We start from the raw sequence: 19,184 nt of genomic DNA, 5'->3' as shown, positions 1-19,184 counted from the left end.
TCCCCTTTAAACCAAAGCAGTCTCATTAGACATGTTGTTTGATTCTCTTGTAAATGTGACATCACACTGATAAAGCCCCACCCACTGACTGACTGCAATACCATAGTTTCCGCCCTTAGTGAGTTGTACACTGTCTGCCATATCTCAATAGTGAGATACTTTTGTCTCAGACTGTATTTACAAAAATCAGATCTATTTTTAATTAGGTCTGGAAAAGATTAAAGGAATATTCCATTTTCTTAAAATATATTTTCTTAAAAGTTGTGTTTTAAAAGTACATATTTTTTATTTTTCTTGTCTAAAATGACAATCGTTTTGCTAGATAAGACCCTTATGCCTCGTTTGGGATCGTTTATAGTCCTTTGAAACTCTGTTGAAAAAAACTGTTAAGTGTTGAGTTAAGTATTAAATGTTGGGCTCTATTAAAGTCCATTAAAATGAGAAAAATCCTGCAATGTTTTCCTCAAAAAACATAATTTCTTTTCGACTGAACAAAGAAAGACATCAACATTTTGGATGACATGGTGGTAGGGCTGCACGATTCGGAGAAAAAATCTAATTGCGATTTTTCTGATCAAAATTGCGATTCGCGATTTAAAGTGCGATTCATTAGTATATAATAAAAGAGGTACATCCAGGTTTGTTGTGGTGGTTTTAATAGCACCAAAGAAAGATGCTGTGCTACTGTTTATTTAAAACCTCTTAAACATTGTACCAAGTTGTCTGCAGGACTTTGCTATTCTGCAGACAAACTTTTTTTTAATCTAAGAACATAAAAAAATACAATTTAAATTTTTTTTTTTGAAAGTTTTATTTAAAATAACATATAGGCCAATGTATTTTGGCTGTCACTACAACAATGCATCTGACAAGCAAATGTTTAGTTTTTCTTTTAATCATAAGACTATACTCATCTTGTTTTACTTTTCAGGCATCTGTAATAAATGTAAATATATTAGTTATTTGAATCTATGATTTAACATAAGCAAAAAATACAAATAAAAGACTGCACAGTCCTCACTGTAGGATTTTAAATGTGGAGCTGCAGAAGCTTGTTCAGTTAAGAGTAAGGAGTGATTTTAATTTTTGGTGTGTAATAAACATTTCTGACACAGAAAGCACCAGGTTACTGTCACTTTAAGACACAAGACAGCTTTAAAACTGCTCTGCTTCAATATAGCCTACTGATAAACATCCAGCTGTTTATGTTCACTTAGACAAGAAAGAAAACTTAAGTTTAGTGATCACGCGTGTGCTGACTGCTCTCTGTGTGCGCGCTTCATGAACCCTCATGCCTGTAAATATTCAAAGCGGTGCAGATGTGCGCGTGCAAGAAAGTATAATGTACCTGTTTCGTCTGCTGTGTTCCGGGCTTTAATGAAACCTGCTTATAGTCTGATGAGGCGCTTGTCATTGTTTGCGATGCATGACGAGAAACGGACGTATATACACCTTTCTTTAAGTCCAACATTACACAAAAGGGAAATGTTTTCGCGCATTTCTGTCCTTTCATTTGCCGGTTAATGAGTTATAATGCGTTTTTAAAATGACTGAATCCAAAATCTGCCAACTTCATGACATTCCGCGTTGTGCAGTTAATTCCATTTGTATGCATTTCGCGATTCTGTCCGTGTTTTCCGCATCGCGGAAATCATATGGCCGTACACTTTGTTGAGGAGTTGAACTGCTGCTCGCGCTCATGTTTTCCAAATGGTGTGATGACGTGTAGTCAGCACCTCAGTGTTCATGCACTCTATTGGTCTAAACTGCATCAAACGTAAAATGCGCATGAAGCGAACTGTCAAAAACTGCGTACTAGATGATTGTTATATTTAATAGTTTTGAATCGAAATAATCGCATTTCTTGCGATTCGAAAATCGCATCCATTCACATCGCGATTTCGGTTTAAAAACGATTAATCGTGCAGCCCTACATGGTGGTGAGTAAATTATCTGGATTTTTTTTTTTTTAAGAAAATGGACTATTCCTTTAATCGCGATTAATCGCATACAAAATAAAAGTTTGTTTTTGCATAATATATGTGTCGGCACTGTGTGTATTTATTTTGTATATGCATGTAAGAAACATTTACATGTTTATATATTTAAGTAGATTGATACATTTTATATAAATAAATAAATATTTATAATTATATATATATATATTTTTAGCCCTTATTTGAATTGTGCTTACAGTCTCTTTTGTTTAGGGAGCTGTAGCTCATTTGCATTTATTAAAGGTACAGCATTATTGCTCCCACCCTAAAAGGGGCTTTTTGGACATACTTTAAAAAATGGGGTATTGTCTGTGGGGTATTTTGAGCTGAAACTTCACAGACATATTCTGGCCACACCTAAAACTACTGTATTACATCTTGTTTAAATGGGCATAGTAGGTACCCTTTAAGTATAGATCATAACATGGACACATTTCTGTAATTTCTGTCAGCCTACTGTTTATCCTCTACCTCAACAGATAATGCATTGCATTGGGAGTGCAAAAATTTGGACGTTTTATTCCCAAGATACACACATACTGATAAAAACATGATGCACTCTTAAGATGCTTCGTATAAAAGCATCTGCCAAATGCATACATGTAATTGGTTCGTATTTTCCGTAACAAGTGGCCGCCACCAGTAGCGAGTATGAATGGAGTAAACTGATGTATGAAGATGTACTGTAGTGTATGTGTGGACAGAATGATAGATCTGTGAGTGCACAATACTGATTTGGGTTTTATGTGTTTTTATATGTCTGCCGAGGAGCCAGAGGAGACATAAAACATAAAGAGCATGTGTCCGCTGAGACCTTTCACCGTTCATATGACACTTTAACTAGACCCGTGTGCCAGACACAGCTATCACACCAGCAAATATCCTTCACTTATTTATGACCACAGAAAGATCCCTACGGCTACTTTCTAGCATCTCTGCTCTGTTTATAAGAGTCATCATTCAATGAAAAGAATATTGATGTCAGTTGACGTTATAAGATGCTGTTATGTTGTATATAGTGTATGTTGTATCGTACAGCCAAGAAGTACAGTGCTATAGGCTCAGGGTTCCCACGGGTCCTTGAAATACTTGAAAGTTTGTGAATCTGGGAAGTTTTTGAAAATATACATACATATAGATACAGGGCATTGAAAGTGCTTGAATCTATTTTATGCAAGACGTTTTGTTTATGGAAAATTCCATATTATTCCCGGTGTAGTGTAGGATAATATCATAAAATTCTAGACTTTTTAAGCACACGTGCTAAATTTTGTATGCGAATGTTGATTCATACCAAAATGCTTTTTTGCATAGTTGTGTTTGACATATGAAAACGTCTCGGGTTACGTATGTAACTGTTGTTCCCTGAGAAGGGAACGAGACGCTGCATCTCCCTCGTCATACTTCCTGCGTCCCTGTAACGCCGTCTTTGGCAATATTTCAGATAGCGATATACTTCCTGGCTTCTTCGTCACCCTGTCTTTGTGGTTAAGCCTCATCATTGGTTGAGTTTGATATACACATTCAGACGCACTTACCCCTGGAAGCATCCCCAATGTGTCACCGCAGTGACGCAGCGCAAGTTCCCTCAAAAGGGAACTGTAACAATGTATCTTAAATAATAACTCGATGTAACCTTGCTCTCACTTAAAATGTATCCCCACATTTAGTCCTTGAATTTGAGGGTATTGGATCTGGAAAGTCCTTGAAAGGTCCTTGAATTTGAAGTTAACTAAGATGTGGGAACCCTGTATAGGTTTAAATACTACCAGCTTCTTATATTTCATATTGAGTTATCTAGGCTTTTTTAGTCACTAAAGATGGATGACCAGCTAAAAATGAACGAGAGCTTGTGGTCTCATACTAAGATTGACTAAAAAGCCAGGAGAAAGAGCTCATGGATGAAACAGACGGAGGTTTGGCAGGTGGAGAGGGGAATGGGGCTTCTGCTTGCTGACCCAGAGGGTTGCAACGATGGGCGGAGAGGGTGGGGTACAGTCCTACAGTAATGATATGGCAGATGGGTCTCTGCTTTCCCGGCAAACACAGAGGAAGTCCCCTGCCAGCATCACGCTGTGACCCATAATCCTGCACTGGCATGCTGGGCGGTCGGTCCCACCGAGGTGCCCACACCTCCCCCTGGAACCGCTCCTGCTGTTCCTGCTTTCATCTCTTAGACTATGGAAGCAAGACGTCTCAGACCAGTTACTTTTCATCACATGAGGGACCTGTTTAATCTCACCAGGGGTGATTATGCCCTTTAATCCATCATCTTCTCATATTCATGATGTTTGCTTTGAAGAGATAGACCGCTGTCAATGCTGCAACGAAGCACGCTTCAAATCCATGCAACATCGCTGCAGGCTGGATCTGAAGAAAAAAGCATGTCATGTACTTTATTTTTACGATGTGCTGCTTTTTCGCTATTGATTTTTTATTTCTAACACACACACAAAGTAGATTATGTTGTCTGGCAAAGGAGAAAAGTTTTGGAGTCCAGTTTATTTGTACAGCACTTTTCACAATATATATTTATTCTTCCTCGCCAGTCCATTAAAGAGAGCAAGAGAGAAATAGAGAGAGAGGGGTGGAAAATGGTCATGAAAACTAAATTTGTACTTGTTTTCTCAAATTGTACTCACTCAGAGGGAAATGTTACTGCTCAGAGCTTGTATTGCTTTTTTAGATTTTAAAGGAGTTCAGGTTTTTTCATTTAAATATCAACTAAATCTTGGATGTTTCTCCTAAAATCGCTAAGGAGAAACAAATATGACAATTGTTAAAATACATTACACATATCACATAACACACGCTGTTTATGTTAATTTCATGTTAATCGTATTACTCCTATAGAGTAGTATCGCATCTTTCATATCTCCTATCAGTCATTTGTTTTGATCAGATTTAGTGCTGGGCAAAGATTAATCGCGATTAATCGCATACAAAATAAAAGTGATTTTTGGCATAATATATGAGTATGTGCTGTGTGTAATTATTATGTATAAATAAATACACACACATTCATGTATGTATTTAAGAAACATTTACATGTTTATATATATTTATTTATATTTTTATATATTCTATATTAAATATAAATTTAAAAAATGTATATATAAGTAAAACAATTCTGAAATGAATATATGAATGTGTGTGTGGTTAAATATACATAATAATTAGACACAGTACACGCACATATATTATGCCAAAAATCACTTTTATTTTGTATGCGATTAATCGCGATTAATCTTTGCCCAGCTCTAATCAGATTTATAAAAGACAGATTAGCTGTACCACTAACTTCCGAAAAGAAAGCAGAGCTCCTGGAGGCGTACCGCGGGCGGAGCGAGTCACAAGCATGCAATACACACAAAACATTATCCCACTATTTCTGGATTACTTATGATCAGAGATGTATAAAGTACTAGGGACCCAGACTTGAGTAAAAGTACAAGTGCTTTATCAAAAAAGTGACTTGAGTAGAAGTTGAAGTGCTCTTTAAGCACAGCACTTAAGTGGAAGTACTAAAGTATTAAAAAATGTTTGTACTTAAGTATTGCAAGTAGTTTATTTTAAAATATACTACTCAAGTACTGAAAGTAAAAGTACAAGTATTGTGTAATGTAGTTATTAAAGAAAACAGTCAAAAGTTTGAATTTAATATTTTTTATATTTCAAATGTTTAAGCTAAAGGACACTCACAATTCCTTTGGCTGTAGCAGGAGTACAAGGACAGGAATGTTCAGATTAATTCAGATTAATTTAACTGATATGGCGATAAAAATTCAGTATTAATGAAATATTAGTCTATATAATGGTAAAGGTGTTTCAATGTATTTAGCTTTCCTTCTTTTGCCCACACTCGCCCTTTCTTGCGCATTCTCTCTCTCTCACGCAAACTCTGTCTCTCTCGCGCACGTTTGCTCTCTCTTCGCTTCACGTTTTGTCCACAACCGCAGCTCATATTTGTAAGTGAGAGGGAGGGAGGGGTCCGCCCTTCACTATCTCTGATTGGTTTAGACCACAATTTGTGTGTGTGTGTTTCTAACGTGTATCACCGCTCCGGCAGTGATAATGTGGGTTCGGAATGATTCGTAAAATTTTTATAACGAGAGTAAAGAGTAACTATGCAGCACATAAAAAATGTATCGGAGTAAAAGTATTAAACTCGTTGAAAATATGTACTGAAGTAAAAGTGGAAGTAGGAGAAAAAAATAATACTTCAGTAGAATACAGATACTGTCTTTTAGTACTTAAGTACAGTAGTGAAGTAGTTCTACTTCGTTACTATACATCTCTGCTTATGATCAGGCCCAAACTGAATCCGCTCCCGCAAATTTCGGCGGAAAATTCATTTTCATTGTAAGCCTTTAAAAAGTAATTATTTTAGATGATTTTTTTGTAATATTTACAGCTTAAATTCTCGAATATCTTTTTAAAACATTTAAAATCATTCCACAGAATTCCGCGAATTTTTCCAAAACATTTCCACAGAAAAAGCAAAAAAGTCAGCAGATTCCGTTTGGCCTTGCTTATGATTCACTACTGTACATGTTTGTATATGCACTTACCTGCTGACTGCCAACAAAACACAGACATTTGATGCAGTTTTACTTACCACCTGCGACTCACTGGGACTGCCCCATTTCAACGAAATTCACCATTAAAGAAACACACTTGCACAGCTATACCAGATAAACAAATAATATCCATTGTTTCCATAATGCTGGGTTCTTTCCCTCACAATTTCCCTCGCAAACAACAACACAGTTCTTTGGTGACATTAATTTCGGGTCAGTTCTTGGTTGGTGTGTGTGCGCTATTCCGGTTAAAGTGCCCATATAAGGACTTCCACTGTACTTCCTGCACAGATTCAGTAGTCGAAAAACTTTGAGAAACTTGTACGAACCCAGACAAAAGGAATTCGGCACAGAAAAAAATAATCTGGATTTGTTTAAATTGGGTGAGAAGTGTATATCACTTTATATTGAAATCTTCAATAACGTTGACTTAATTGGAGACTTGGCAAATCTGAGCTCAATTGTGACATTATTGAAATCTCTTTTGAAACTTTAACTCTTTCCCTGCCATTGACAAGTTAAATCGTCAATTAAGAGAAAACACTTCCCTGCCAATGACAAGTTTTTTCGGCAATCCATATTTTCGCTATTATTCACTAGGTTGGTGCTCTTACCCAACTTATAAAACCCGGAAGTATCCCCCAGGTCAAAATTTGTGTATGTTTTGATTATCACTTTGAGTCTGATTTTTTATCAAAAGTCCTTCACAAAAATGCTATTATTTCAGCTTTTTGCCCAAAATTTAGTATTTTTGAAGAAATTTACTTATATTTGAGAGGTGATTAAAAGAGAACAAATTAAGGTAGTATGAAACTTTTTTTTGAAAACAGATTGTCTGTTCTTTCAATTTTTTTATATATTGTATGCTTATATATTTAAAAAACTTTTTTTATTAAACGCGTTTGGGGTGAAAGAGTCAATGGAGACATTTGTGTGATTTCTGGGTCTTTACCTAAAAAGAAATTCCAGAAAGCAATTTTAAAGGGAATCTAAGGCTACGTTTACATGGAAAAGATCTGAAGAGAAAACACAAAAGTGGCGTTGCCTTATCACTTTTTATTCTACGTTTATACAAGCGTTTTTGGGGGGGGATCTGCGTGCATATGGTGACACAATAGCTGCTATAGCAACTTGAAGGTCCGACGTATGGAAATAATCCGACATGTTTGTTGTTATTTTCCTGTACTGTGACGTGAACGCGTTCGCGACGAGAGTCACCGTGAGCAGATTTTTGCGTTTTTACCATTTATATGGGAACGCGACGGTAGAGCGTTTTTAAGATTTCCACTCAGGAGGGTGGTTTCATTTTTTTTTTTTTCGTTTTTAACCCCCCAAAATGCTGTCCGATAAGGCACATCCAATAATATAGTTTTACGTTTTCACACTTGAGTGTTCTTGTGTAAACAGGGCCTATGAGCCGTACAAACACAGCCCTGACGTCTAGGCAAAATTTGGTCTGTCAGTGAACATTTAATAGATGTCTAACCATAGCCTAAAAATAAATGTATTCAAATAAATCAATAAATAAAACCAAACACCTTGTAACCACTGTTGAATCCACATAATGTAATATCAGACATCTGGCAAGTTATTTTGGCAAAAACGACATGTAACCAAATTCAAGTTTATTTCGGTTAGATGTGGGTTACTCATAGCCAAACTACATTGGGTTTATAGTAGGGATGCACCGATAGGATTTTTTGGGCCGATACCGATACCGATTTAAACAGACAACTTCTGGCCGATACCGATGCCGATACCGATATTAAACACTTTACAACACTATACAGTTGTTCTATTAGCTAGTTTATTTCTGCATCAAATTATTTTTACTGAACATGGATAGTATCTAATTAACATTCAACTGACCAACATAATAAGAGGCACAAATTAAGCTAAAACAAATATAATAAGACAACATGACAACCTTCAAAGGTGGTTTTTGCTATTCAGCATTTCTTTTATTAACAACATTAACAATATATTTTTACATATAATGGATTTCTTTAATAAACATAAATAATGCCAGTGCTATTTCTTTAAACAGAGTATAAATATTGCTACTTCAAAAAAAGTTGGACTTCTTGTGCAGTCTGTTTCTTTTATTGTCCAAGACATTTGAGCCAGCTCAACAAAGGTTTTCTGTCTGTGCTTAAGTATAGTGCACACTAGGGCTGGACCAGAATGTTCGAATATTCGTTCCGTTTTGATTTTCAGTTTTGAGATTCGAATATATATATATTTTACAGCGTTAATGCAATGCTTTTGCCAAGCAGGAAGTGCGCTTCACGCTCCAGCTCTATAGGTGGCGCAGAGAGACCAACATCCATAGCCAACAGCCATCAAACGCAGCCAGTAGAAGAAGAGATCGCCTCAAACGGAAAGCGGGCTTCCTGCTTTGGCATTCACGCTAATAGTGTTGTAAATAACGTTCAGTTTCTTGCAAAAACGGATTGATTTGCTTCACAAGACGTCAATATGTCACACGGAGTTATGGGGGATTACTTTTGTATTAGATATATATGCTTAAAGTGGCGGATCGGTTGACTTGCATGACGGAGCACTGGGGTTTCTGCAAAATATCTTCTTTATTGGTTTACTGATGAAAAAACATATTGGATGGTGTAAGTGTTAGTAAATAAACTTGATTTTGAAAGTATGCTACCGTTTTATTACAGTTTGTTGAACTTCATTAATTCGTTCATTTATTTACGTTGTTTTATTTAAATGGCCTAAGTTACCCTTTACGTAATAAATAATTACTATGCTTCTAATTTCTGATACGGGAGTGTTTGTTTGTTAGAAAAATGTTAGGCTACCTTATTAAAAGTATTGCTGGTGTTTTGTTTCACTAATGCTGTTCTCGCAGCACGCGTGACAGGCACGCGCCGCTACATACACACACAGATTCCTGCCTTTATTAAAGAGAAAAATATGTTCAGCCCCTCCTTCCGAAGCTTTGAATATTTGATTTGATTTCTACTAGAGCTTCGAAGCTCAAATGGTATTCGGAACAGTCCTAGTGCACACCCAAACATTAAATCATTTTAATTGAACAACAGACATGCAAGTCATTGCCTTTATGCGGTTAATTAATAAACAATCGGTATCGGCCTTTCTCGTGCTATTGCCGATATGCCGATGGTTTCAAATTCATCAAAAATCGGCCGATAAATATCGGCGGCCGATGCATCGGTGCATCACTAGTTTATAGTTAACCTAGACAATGAAATAAAGGCTATGTAAAGTATGGGAAACACCCGGAGGCTTTTCTATTTAATGTCATTGATTTCTAAGAGGTATAATTGAGATCTCATCTGTGATTCTTCTGTCTTATAGACGTGTACAGTATAAAAAGCATTATAAAATATACAAAAGGGGAAAAGAGTATGATTGATCCACCTTGTCCTGCTCCTCAAAACAGCAACCACTCATATGAGGCTTTTAGTTTGTGTCTATAGATCAAGATCTGCTTCATATACTGCATCAGCAGCTGTCAGTATCAATGCTGTCTTCAATGAAAAGAACATTGACTGTATAGAGAATAAATAAAATAAGCTAGGTTTTTGTCTCCATGCAATATAATATTGTCCTCAGCCTTATATTTGGATGTGTGAGCTATTTCTTTAAGTGCATAGCACTAAATGTATCTCACATCTTCACCATAGCCATTTTAGTATCCCACCCACAAAGCGAGAGATTTCTAAGCGCTCATTAGCGGTATGATTCGGTTCCTCTTTTAGACTGAGTATGTGATGTTCAATGAGGCGATTTTTCCTCCTGTTTACATTTTCCCAAGTCCTCATCATGCCGTACGGTTACTTATTTAGAATATTAGGTCGTGATTTCCGGTGACCTACTTATAAAATCGCCATTGCTTTGAGCACCCATTTCAACAGAAAGCACCTTGTTAATTCCCAGAATAACACGTAATTACATCAATTTGCAGCAAAAGTTGGATTTAATAAGACTCTTAAAGGTACAGTTTGGCTTGTCTCGAGTGTTTTTGTTATAAATAAAGCAATGTCCCCATCTGCCCCGTTGACACTGACTTCGGCTATGAATAGATGCGATATTAATCGTGGCTTTCGGGTGACTGATGGAGAGCCAATGGCTCCAGATATCATCTCAGTTCGCAAATGTGTTTTTAAACATTAACGTATTATTATAACCATAATGTGGTTAACAATGCTTATCCTAAGTTTGGTGTAACACATGTTCAGAGAGCCAAAGGGAGATAAAATAGCTACAGAAATGAAGTCACATGCGACACAAAAACCGAGTGTGAGATAAATGATGAATACATTTTTTTCTCCCTGCAGCTAGACGGAGGAACATTGATGACTTGTCTTTGTGGAAAACTGTAATTGCTACGACTAATGTTTCATTTGCTGTCTGTCAAATGGCTCATGTTATTTAGGAGAAAGCTATAAGCTAATGAGTGTCACTTATAATGTATTTTACACCGCTCTGCATTATCAGTCTCTTCTCCCGACGGCCATTCAGAGCTGAAGGCACTTTTTTAGATTTCCTCGACTCATTAATTTATTTAAAGAGGACGTTTTAAACACAATTCATCCTGGTGTTTCTTTTTTCTAACTCTATTGTGTGCTACTTTTTAACCCTCAAACTGATACATTCGCCGAATTCATGTGCAAGTGTCAATGTAAAAAAATCGCCCAATTAAATCACATCATACATCCAGCTACTGTAGGCCTGAGCGATATAGCGAGTTTTGGGAATACACAAATCTTAAGGCCGAAGTATGGTTATCATGCGCGAGGGTCCCCGTACCGTGTTGGGTAAGTTACTCAAAAAAGTAACGAATTTCTAGTTACTAATTACATCAGATTACTGTAAAAGTTATTTTTTCCAAATAGTTTTTAACTCTTTCCCCGCCACTGCAGAGTTAACTCGTCAATTATGAGAAAACACTTCCCTGCGAATGACGAGTATTTCCGGCTTTCCACAATACTGCTATTATCCACCAAGTGGCGCTCTTCCGCAACTTATGCAAACCTGAAGTAACGCCTCACGTGAAAGAGTAAGAACTCTGTATGTTTTAAAGCAACACTAAAGAATTGGAACGCAGGGTTTACTTTTTAATCTGTATGTTCGACCGAATGCATATGTTCGTGTACATGTATAAGGATAAATGTTAAAACAATCCGATATAGCGTTTATAATAGCTGGTTGGTAGATGTTTACTATTTTTGGCAAAACCTCCGTTGCAAACCTCCTTTTACCTGAATAAAATAATTTTTACTTTGTAAAAAAAAGTTCGCGTTTGCGAACGAATCCGTTTATGAGGGTCGAAAATAGTGATGTAGTGTAGATGAAAGGCGTAAACGTAGCAAAAGTAACGCGTTTTAAAGGATAAACGCATTCATGTAAACATAGCCTTAGACTTGTGTTGTGCTCATGTTACTGTTTACAGTCACACTGTGATACATCAGTTTATTATATATGATTGATGTTCAGCCTTTCCACAGGCCGGTCTAACCTAAAGCAATTGAATTAATTCATTTTTAGAGTTTCCAAAAGCTAAACTTTAGTGCTTTCACAACAATTTTGAATCTGCCACTTTCTGTCTCATATTTCACTCCTCTGGTGGAAAACAAGAGTTCGACATACTTAGATTTAACCGCAGAGGTCTTGCATGAAATATTTCACATATCTGTGTGCAGATCATGAAACACAGCTTCAGTATGTTAGTCATTAAATTGAATGGCTTCCCTGCCTCACCGTTCCTTATGTGAGCTTGGATTTTTCCCATTTCTACTAAAAGAAATAGTTCACTTAGAAATGAAACTTTACTGATCATTTAATAGCCCTCATATTGTTTGAACAATCTCTTAAAGATGATACATTTATTGTGATTTTTCAAGCTTCAATCGCATAAAAATGCACCATGTAGTCCATATAATGTGCTATATATTAGTCTTCTGCATGCAGATATGCCAGGTGGCGGAAGTTTGAATAATTTTTTAATTTTCTGTGAAGTTTCTTTTGGGTGAACTTTTCCTTTGAGAGTAAAAAGTAAAGAAGTGCCTTCTGTCCTTCAGCTTTCCATCATTATTATGTGATTCATATTTTCCACTTCAGTTGATTTTCTTGCCTATCAGTCTGCCATTTTGATTGCATTTCTAATTTTTCTCATATTTTATTTTTGTTGATCTTGTGTTGATGTCCTCCTTATGAAAGCCATTGTGTTATGTTTTTTTGTTTTCCTTATCTCTTTCCTGTTTTCCTTGGTTTTCTGTCTCTCCCTTCCTAAATTTCTATGTGACTCTGCTATTCGCCCTCCTCCACCCTTTATCTCTTTACTCACATCACCCTACTGAACTAAAAGATGTAGCTCTCCCCACACCCCCTTCCACCTCACTGACCCGTACCACTACTGACCATCTAATGCCAGGCTCCGGAGGCAGCACCGGCCCTACGCCCTCCGCCCCCCGTGATGTCGTGGCGTCCCTGGTCTCCACCCGCTTCATCAAGCTGACCTGGCGTCCTCCGGCCGAGCCACATGGAGATGATGTCACCTACTCTGTTTACTACAGCGTGGAGGGCACTAACAGGCAGGAAATTTTTATGATATATAAAAACATTCACTGTTTAACAGACAATTATTCTCTATTACTATAATAAAAATGAAAATTACATATGAAGAGTTTCGTGGCAAAACGAGATAAATCCATTTTTTTACATTTTTGTCAAAACATGTTTTTTATGATGTTATGAAGTTATTATTTTGTTTCATGGTGCTACTTAGCTGTATTTTTTAAGTTATGAAGGTTTAAATCAAAACAAACCGGCTGCAGTTGCATTGATATTAATTGGAATGCACAACCAAAAAACATGATTTCTGAACAATTAAAAAAACGGTGGTTATCTTGTTTTGCAACGAAACTCTTCATATTGTGCTATTAAATTTGTTAGTATAACATGATGATGGTAGGATGGTTGTGTTTGCTGTTCTGCCTTATTTAAATGTGAAAAATAGTTTTCATCTGTATTTTTCAACAGAATACTAAAAAATATATTATACTATTGAGTCCATTGAAAATTAGGGGCGTGCATACAAAAGCATTTAAACGCGCCTGAAACGGCAGGCGGACACGACTGTAGGCGCTTCCCTGCGTTTTTTCAGTTAAGCGTCGTTGAACAGTGAGTTGGTTGGTTGTAGTGATATTTGTCCCGCCCCTCCTCCACTGTGATTGGACGGCCGAGTGAAAAGTGACATTGACGAGCTGAGCGTTTCGCCCAAAGTTTAACATTTTTCAACTCTGGGCGTTCGGCGTTGAGCGCGGTAAAAAACTCAGGAAAAAACACCAGCTGTTGGTGTTTTTGAAAAGCGCTGCACTTACGTTACGATCAATTGAAAACATACACCGGCATAAACGCCTTGGTATACCGGCCCCCTTAGTGTAAAGCTAGAAATATAGTCCCGTTTTTACGCATACGCGAAGGACTGTTTACAGTAGGGATGCACCGGTTGACCGGCTATAAATCTGAACCGGACGTTTTTTGCTTATAATGCGCGATTGGCGGCCGGGTAGTTTTTTGTATTTTTTCTGCGGTTTTTTCCAGAAGTTGCTCGCTTGCACAGACTACATTTTTAATTTCATCCTCACACTGGTTCATACATAGCAGGTGTAGTAAATATTAACTGTTTAAATTATGTTTTATGCGTGCTCCCACTACACTGTTTTCTACCAGCTGGCTATTGAACCAGAAGTCTCGCACCGGAAAGGGAATACGTCACATCATTAACTTCCGCGTTCGTGAAAAAGGTGGATTGTTTTCAATAGCCAAAACCAAGTTTAGCCTGTTAAATACCAAATAAACATCTTGTTTATGTATACTTTCATTTTTTCTTGTTTGATGCTTGATATGAATAAAAAAAATTGGAAATCGGTATTGGAATCAGACAATTAGCTTGTAAAAAAATCAATATCAAAATCAGCCATGAAAAATCAAGATCGTCACATTTTTGTAACTGCGCGTACTTTGTAGGTCGCACATGCGCGCATGTAGTATGTAGCCCAGGAGATGCATTGCATTTTGTCACAATGTGCATGCGTTGAACGTTTAATAAACTATGAATACACTAACGGTCATGCACATACATCCACGTAAACGTAAAAAGATGAACTATACAATGGGCATAACGGAGGCCAGTTAAAGTAAAATTAGGAGAAAAAATATAGTATTTAAAGGTCTGGACTGGCCTTAAAAACTTAACGCTAGCTATGCTACTACTAACTATGCTCATGTTTGTTTCTCTGATGGTTTATAGGGAGAGAACCGTAAGCACAAGCAGACCGGGTGAAATGCAAGTCACCATTCAGAACCTAATACCAGAAACCAAGTACAGCTTTAGGGTGGTGGCCCATAACACGAATGGACCTGGAGAGAGCTCAGTACCTGTAAAGGTGGCCACCCAGCTCGAAGGTAAGATCTCCACATATATGGCACATATCCTGGGCCACAACAGCTGCAAAAGTGTTCAAATGTCATTTTTTACTAATAACTTGGCACATTTACTATATCACATTTGAGGTAAATTTGCACAGACGACCACATGTAATTACGACAACATTTTATTTTATTGTGCATTTTAATATTTTATTGCTATGTTTTTTGAATGAAGCGTTTTAGGAAGGTGTGGATGAAAAAAATTATATTTTGTTTGAGACTTTAATCTTTGCGACTGCATGGATCTTCGATATGCCTGGTCCACTTTAACAATCCAAAGAGACAGGAAAACATGAAATCGCATCATATGACCCCTTTAACATATAATGTTGTGTTACTCTGGTGGCAGCTCACCTTAGATCAGGTAACATTTAAACATCTGTCCCATTAAACCAGGGGACTTTTGCTTGGCCACAGCTGTACTCGTGAATAGGTTTGGAAAGGGGCAGAAAGTTTCCGGTAAATTTCCTTAAACTTTCCATGGGAACTTAATTCTTTCCCCGCTGGCATTTTTCATGAGTTTCACAAAAGTTTAATGCCTTTTAGAAAATGTTATTCTTAAAATATATAAACACACAATATATCAAATGAAAGAACAGACCCTCTGCTTTATAAAAGAATTCTATTTGTGTGAAGGACTTTTGATAGAGATCAGATTCAGAGCGATCCTCAAAACTTTCACGGACATACAGCTGGGTGCCCTAGAGTGATACTTTCGAGTTGTGTAAGTTGCGGAAGAGAATAGCGGGATTGCGGAAAGCCGGAAATACTCGTCATTGGCAGGGAAGCATTAACTCGTCAATGGCGGGGAAAGAGTTAATCTGGGGAATTTTGGAAATATTTCAAATTGGAAACTTAACTCTTTCCCCGCCATTGACGAGTTATCTCGTCAATTATGAGAAAACGCATCCCTGCCAATGACGAGTATTTCCGGCTTTCCGCAATACCGCTATTTTCCACCAGGTAGAGCACTTCCGCAACTTTTACAACCCGGAAGTAGCGCCTCACGTGAAAGAGAAAGAACTCCATGTATGTTTTAAAGATCGCTCTGCATCTGACCTCTATCAAAAGTCCTTCACAAAAATTTATTTATCTCAGCTTTTTGCTCAATATGTGGTGTTCTTGAAGAAATCTACCCATATTTGAGAGGTGATAAAAAGAGAACTAATGAAGTTAGGATGAAACTTTTGTTTGTTTGAAAGCAGAGGGTCTGTTCTTTCATTTGATATATTGAATGTTTATAGATTTAAAGAAGAAGATTTTCTGGAAGGCATTAAACTTTTGTGAAAACTTTTTTTTAAAAACGCTGGCGGGGAAAGAGTTAACAGGAATTTATGAAAATTTAGGGACATGCATAATAATTATATCATTTACAAACATAAATAAACATTTTGTTTGGTCATAAGCAGACATGCATGCAAGGTAATACAAAATTTGAAACTTGAGAGATCCTGATACTTACAATTGTCACGCCTGGATTTATTTTGATCAAAAATCCTTCAGAAATCATTTTAATATGAATGATTGCTGAAGGGTTTTTGATCAAATAAATGCAGGCTTGATGAGCATAAGAGACTTCTTTCAAAAACATTAAAATAATAATGTGTCCAAACTTTTAAAGTTTTAAAAAGTTTTAAGCAACATTATGTAATTTACATGAATTCATATGGACATTTTGACATTATTTTGTGTGCACGATTTAAGAAATTATCTGTGAGATAAAAATAAAATAAACAAAATATTTTTGTTTACTACATTTAAGCTTCCTGTTATATGCAACCCTGCAATTTTGTCAAATTCCCAGTTTATTCACATTAATTCCTGTTTATTCACATATATTCCTGTTAATTCCCATGGAAAGTTTTTCCCGGAATTTTGCAACCCTAATCATGAAGGAGAAAGCTAACCATAGAAGTTATGTCTGCCAAAGATCCCCATTCCAGCCATGCTTGTGTTACATTAAAAATTGCATTCAGGCATATTTCCTAACGCAACAACAGCACGTAACACTGAGCTTTTATAGTGCCACGTGTTTGTGTTTATGTACTTTCGGGCCTAGGAGATTATGCCTGACGATTTCTCTGGAGATCTTTTTTCCAAAACATTTCTAATGCCTTGATGTCAGTTTAAAATCTCATTATAGATGTAAGCACAAGTGAACACCCACTGGGTTTTTAAGCGAGCTCATATCTTGCGCCGAAGGTACATGGCCCGACTCCATCAGTGTGAAACATTATCAGCACAGGAGAGACTGTTTCTGGGTCAGACTTGCTCCTCTGTGCGTCCTTGGCTCAGACGGCAGTAAGCACTTTATAATGTGTGTTAGCGGGATCCTGGCACACCCGGGGATCCTGCTGCGTAGAGATCAGGCTCTGAGGCTCACACGTATACTTTTCGTGTCCAAAGTTATGAATGAATATCAGCACAAACCCACACACACATATACTTTTAGCCTTGCAGTAAATCCAGTGTAGGCGCCCGATCCAATCCAGTAAGACATCAGGCATTGGATGTCTGTGTAGCTGAGATAAAGTCGCTTAATTTATCACGCAGTCAGTCTGAGATCACGCCAGGAACTTTGATCAAAGTTTGCTACATGATTCATAGAGGGTTTATACTTATGACAGGAATAGTTTCACTATTTAAAGGATAAACTAGAACTTTTAGCAAACATTTAAAGGGACAGTTTTCCTAAAAAAAGAAATGATTGACATCATATACCCTCATCTTGACATGCCATGTTTAAATATCTTATATTCCTTTTATTTCATGCTTTTGTTTCAAATAAAAACAACTTCAGGTGATAAGAAGTATATTGCATGTTGCATATTGTGTCTGCTAAATGACTTTGTCATGCACCTTACGTTCATGGTCTTTACGTTATATTTTATGTAATGTGGAGCTTAGTTTAGATGGGCTTCACGTGACGGGTCCTGAAGCATCTCAGTGGGAAAACATGAGATTTAACACAGACTCTCATCGGAGCTTATAATTGAATGTAATGATTCATGACCCTAGCAAGTAAACAAAAGTTAAGCAACATAGAATCTCATTTCCATTCTCCTCGCTCCGTTAAGCAAATTAAATGAAATAAATCCTGCCGTGCGAGCTGGGAGGCTGCCGGTGGTTTCTACCAGTCAGTCACACGTCACTGTCATACGCTAAGCCGAGAACAGATTTCACTCTCTGTTCAATTTAGCCTGGCGGGATTGTTTTTTTTACAGTATTGCCAAAGCATCACAAAGCTTGCACTCTCTCTTATCTATATCAATTTATTTGAGATTCAATGTGCTTTATATGCATGACAGAAAGTAAAAATGGAATAAAGATAAAAGCTGGTAGATGGTCATGACAATATATAAAAATATTTGCCTCAATGTAAGTGTAACTGTACTATATCAATAAAACATGCATTATTAGTCAATTTTCTTAAAAAAAAATCCAGTTAATTTACTCACCACCATGTCATCCCAGTGCTCCAGACTAACTTTTTTCACTAGAAGCACAGTGGCCCCCAACTGAAAATTTTAGGGGCGCAACCAGAAAATTTAGGGGCACACACTGTAAATCAACATGCTAACCAAATATTCACATTTCTACTAATTTCCACTGTATTACTAATAAATACTTTAATGATATATGCAGAAAGTAGTGTGCTGTTTCAAATTCAGTGTCACATCACAAAAAAGGTGTTCAAATTTACTGGATGTAAAATTCATTGGCACACCCTCAAATTTTGGTGGCAAAATGCCACCATTTGGTGGCAGTCTGAAGCCCTGCATCCAAAATGTTGATGTCTTTCTTTGTTCAGTCGAGAAGAAATTATGTTTTTTGAGGAAAACATTCCAGGATTTTTCTCATTTTAATGGACTTTAAAAACCTTAACTTTTTTAATGCAGTTTAAAATTGCAGTTTCAAAGGACTCTAAACGATCCCAAACGGGGCATAAGGGTCTTATCTAGCGAAACGATGGTAATTTTTGACAAGAAAAAAATGCACTTTTAAACCACAACTTCTCGTCTATCTCCGGCTGTGTGACGAGCCAGCGCGATTTCACGTAATTGCGTAGTGACGTCGAAAGGTCACGTGTTACATATATGAAACGAACATTTGCGGAAAATTTTAAACA

At 36.9% G+C, this 19,184-nt stretch overlaps 1 protein-coding gene across 8 annotated transcripts in view; it reads left to right on the top strand.

The window, feature by feature from the left end:
- Positions 1-19,184, top strand: part of neo1a (neogenin 1a) — a 203,621-nt gene that overhangs the window by 140,887 nt on the left and 43,550 nt on the right. For 6 of the 8 annotated variants that reach the window (XM_055214607.2, XM_055214658.2, XM_055214647.2 and 3 more), the window contains exons 8-9: positions 12,930-13,155; positions 14,877-15,031. In XM_055214607.2, coding sequence (XP_055070582.2) covers positions 12,930-13,155; positions 14,877-15,031 — 381 coding nt within the window. The remainder of the gene's footprint in view (positions 1-12,929; positions 13,156-14,876; positions 15,032-19,184) is intronic. The other 2 variants (XM_055214640.2, XM_055214621.2) reach the window with 1 other exon arrangement.

This window comes from Misgurnus anguillicaudatus, chromosome 21, assembly GCF_027580225.2.
Source record: "Misgurnus anguillicaudatus chromosome 21, ASM2758022v2, whole genome shotgun sequence".
Taxonomy (NCBI): Eukaryota; Metazoa; Chordata; class Actinopteri; order Cypriniformes; family Cobitidae; genus Misgurnus; species Misgurnus anguillicaudatus.
Note: the sequence above shows the minus strand (reverse complement) of the source record. Positions and strands in the feature narration are given on the sequence as shown.